General features: G+C 36.3%; 1 protein-coding gene across 1 annotated transcript; it reads left to right on the top strand.

Annotated features, from left to right (window-relative positions):
• Positions 1–345: 345 nt before the first annotated feature.
• On the top strand, positions 346–822 carry LOC101278945 (keratin-associated protein 13-2-like). The gene has a single exon (XM_012539488.2). The coding sequence runs from the start codon at positions 346–348 to the stop codon at positions 820–822; it is 477 nt and encodes a 158-aa protein (XP_012394942.2).
• Positions 823–4,344: the final 3,522 nt, after the last annotated feature.

The following is a 4,344-nucleotide window of genomic DNA, read 5'->3' as shown; positions in this document are numbered from 1 at the left end:
TAGGAAAATGATGATTATCTCACCATTTCCTGACTATGATGGGATAAGCATTAGTGTGAAACAGTCATAGCATTTCTGACATAGTGTAGTTCAGTGGCCTGGGCTATAACACCAAAATTATAGCACCCATAAATACAATATGGAGAAAACGATTCCAACTGCAATTACAGAGAAGATCACTGAGTTACACACATGTAAACGAGGGAGCACAAATATGTAAAAAATGACCCTGTAGGTTACCACACCTACTGCTGAGAGTATATATATACATACCTGTCCAGAAGGTTAAATTCAAACTCAGAATCTTCTCCCTGTAACTCAACTGAGCTCATACCTCCTGTCAACATGTACTACAACTGCTGCCCTGGAAACTTCCCCTCCTGCTCCCTTGGAGGCTATCTGCGCTGCCCAGGCTCCTTCCAGCCCAGCAACCTGGTCTACAGCACTGACCTCTGCTCTCCTAGCACCTGCCTGCTGGGCTCCTCTCTATTACGAAGCTGTCAGGAGAACTGCTATGAGCCCATCAGGTTCCAGACATCTCGTGTGATGTCCTTTCCCTGCCAGACATCCTGCTACCACCCCAGGACCTCCAGGCTCTGCAGTTCCTGCTGGACAACTTATGCTGGGTGTCTGGGCTTTAAGTCCAGCAGTTGCCTCTCCTTGAGCTCTGGATACAGAAGCTGCTACTCAATGGGCTTTGGATCCCATGGCTTCAGACCCCTGGGTTATGGAGTCTGTGGCTTCCCTTCTCTGGGCTGTGGATCCAGATTCTGGCACCCAATCACGGAGTTTCCGTTCATCTTGTTACTGGCCAATCTGTAGATCTGGTTTCTACTGATTAATTTGTAGAAGAGTCAAATCCATTAAGAAATTTAGATTCTGTACTGTGATTATCTATTATCTTAATTTCCTCCATTGAAAAGTATTCTAATGTTCCCCGATAACCGGCAACTCTTTACCTCTCCAGCCCTCGAACACTGGGTGATAGATTAACTCTGTCAACCTACAAAATTAATGAGAAATTCAAATTGTATTGTTGATAGAATTTATGGTTTTGTACTTCTCCCAAAGATAGATGGAAAATCAAATAATTTGATTTTAATAAACTCTTTATTCTGCTATCCAAATATGCTGTGAATATTGTTATTTACTAGTAATGTGTCAGCTAGGATTTGTATTGTCATTGCTTCTTTTAATGGGCTTTGGTAAGGTCAGATTTGGGGGACTATGCACTAATTTTGATTAGGCTTAGATATTTTTCTTTTTTTTAAGCAAGAGTTTTCCCCGGATGCCCACAGTTTCTTGGTACAGACTTTCTCTAAAAGAAAATCCAAGTGATTTGAATACCTTTATTCACACAATAAACACGGACCATGCATCTCTAAAGATATTATGTATGAGAATGGTTTTAAGGGTGTAGGAAGAAAATTTAGACTTCTATGATGAGGCATGTGCATAAAGGGTATTAAAATGGAAGACTAGTGTGTGGGTGTACATTTTTAGACTAGGAGCATCTCTGAGCTTTAGATAATCACAGTGGTGGAAATTTTCTCATTTTTTTAATTGACTAAATCCCTGTACCCCAGTTACTATTTTCAGTCTGCTCTAATTATCAACATTTGTATAAGAAGGCAGGCAACAAACTTAGATAGGAAGGAACTAGGCTTAGCAGGTGTGAGGTTGCACCTGGGTTCTTAGCCAACATAGAAACTGAATCTAACTGCAAACAAGAAAGCTTTAATATTATCAAAAATGAATGTTTCAATTGTATATTGAAATAAAATTGGATATTCTTTATTTTATGCCATTCTTCTGACATCCAAGTGTTACACAAAGTAACATACTGACATAATATAATAATAACTGGAAACTTAATATCCATATAAAACAAGTAATGTTCAATTATTTTTCTTATCTTTATTTTATAAGATTCTCAAACATCCCTGAAATTAGAAAATGGGTTGCAGGGTATGAGAGGCTTAGCAAAATCTAGTCTTATAAGTATTTCTCAGTCTTCTCATCACGTTCTCTTTACTTCTTCCTTTACGACCAATGTGATAAAATATAAAACATAAAGGAGTTAAATAGAATTTTACAAGATTACACAGCAAGTTATAGTAGAGTGACGAAGTAGAATGATTTTATTCCATCCAACTGTACCATTCTCTCTTTTCTCTTCCCTCATATGCTCCTTCTCTGCCTCACCTTCTTATCCCTCTTCCTTCTCCTCCCCCATGTTTAGGAACTAGTTATGGTGACTGTATAGTTAGAAGGAAAAAAATAAAAGAATAATGAAAAATAATTGGAAAAAAATTTATCAGCCACTGCATTATAAAAATTTAAATGATAAACAGTAAATCCTCTGTAAAGTGTCCTGCTTATGAATCTTAATGATTCAAGGTCATCTCATGTGCATAATCTCCAACCAAAGAAATAATCAAATTTTAAACTTCAAAACATTAGCAACTGCAGAACACTCATGGGGAACAACTGAAGTTGTTGGCCAAGCTGATGCCTCATCTATTAATGTCTCTCAATTTGAGATGCAGGAGTGGAAAGTTTTCTGACTTTAGGAATATACTAATATCTTAGTTTTTAAATTATTGCTATAACAAATTATATCAAATAAGCCATACATATATATATATATATATGTACATATACATATACACATAATAGCTTAAACAACAATTTATTATAATTCTGTAGGACAAAATTCAGGCAGTCTCACTGGACTAATATCATGGTGCTGGAAGGACTACATTTCTTTCCAGAGGATCTAGGGGAAAACCTATTTACTTACCTTTTTTTTGTTTTCTAGAGGCCATCTGAATTCCTTAGCCAATGTCCCACTTCTTCCGTCTTCAAAGCCATCAATGGTGGGTCAAATCCTTCTTACAGTGTATGACTCTGACCTACTCTTCTGCCTCTCTCTTCCATTTTTAAGGATGCTTATAATCATGTTGGGTCCACCTGGCAATCTCTATTTTAACATCAACTGGTTAGCAACTTTAATTACATCTGCTACTTTCATTACCTTTGTCACATAACATAACATATTCAAAAGGTATATAAATAACTTTAAGGGGCCATTATTCTCCCTACCAAAACTAGTAAACAAGCAAATTTATAAAAACAGCTCAAAGATTTAATAAGTGTAACTAGCAGTATAATGAAGTGATCACAAATAAACACTAAAATTCAATGGTGGAGACAATGAATTTATAATACTACAATTATGTCTGAAATTAAATATAATATCCCACTTCAGGTAGATAGTCAAAATAAGAAAACTGTATTATTTTTACAACAAGAAACACAACTCCTGAACTGATGTCTTGCCTTTACCACTCAGAAAACTGCATCTTCCTCTGTTCCAAGTCTCTGACACATTATAAATTTCCCAGAGTAAAGATTTTATTCTTTCTCTATTTCATCAATTAATTATAGTATAGTGAATAATATAGTGGTCATCCAGATTTCATTAACTTAATCCCACTCTGCACAACTAAGAGGACACCAGCTGGCACTTATCTGGCTTCTAGCTTCTGAATTCCTCCTGGTGCATGCTTCCACAGGTGCATAACACCATGGACTGTGAACCCAGGGGTTTGAGTCCCAAGCTGCTGTCCACACAACTAAATTTCCAGAAGCTGCTGATTATCTGTCTATCAACTTGCTTCCAGTTCTGATTTCCAAGAATAAATATACCCAGTTTCCCAGGAAATTCTCTCATGAATCATTTCTAGGCACTTGAGATAACAATTTCTATTTATCAATGTTTATCTCATTAGTAATTACAGAGAACAGCTTTATCCTTCCCAACTCCCTATACCCATGTTTTTGTTTTTGTTTTCTTAATTAGTCACACCTCAGAACACATTGTCAAACATTTTGCCAGTATTACTATTTTCACAATGTTTTCATTAAACCTCTACCATGAGCCAAAATCTCTGCTATGGGAATATATTGTTGAATATATCTTTTAAAATAAAATTGTTTTGTGTATTACTCCATAATGAAAAATAAAGTAAGAAAATGTGTGCTCTTTGTTCTAACAGGACTGAAAGTCTAACAGAGAAAGCAAATATAAAATAATGAGCTGTGAATGAGTCCTTGATGCTACAATAACATACATCAAGGGCACCTCATCTAGTCTTAGAAGTCAAGAAAAGATTCCCAGAGGAACTGCATTTGAAACAGGTCTAAGGAATAAGTAGGGCATAGATAGGTGGGGCTTGCAGAAGTGTTTTTAGGACCAAAGTCTTGATATGTGCATTATAAAACTAAAAGCCATTTTGTCTGGTCATTGAGGGGAAAGGAAGGAATGACTTGAAATTAGAC

Source organism: Orcinus orca, chromosome 5, assembly GCF_937001465.1.
Source record: "Orcinus orca chromosome 5, mOrcOrc1.1, whole genome shotgun sequence".
Lineage (NCBI taxonomy): Eukaryota > Metazoa > Chordata > Mammalia > Artiodactyla > Delphinidae > Orcinus > Orcinus orca.
The sequence above is the reverse complement of the archived record's forward strand: the minus strand, read 5'-3'. Positions and strand labels throughout refer to the sequence as shown.

Excerpts from the sequence above, each read along its gene's own strand:
- LOC101278945 (XM_012539488.2), top strand. The coding sequence starts at position 346 with ATGTACTACAACTGCTGCCCTGGAAACTTCCCCTCCTGCTCCCTTGGA.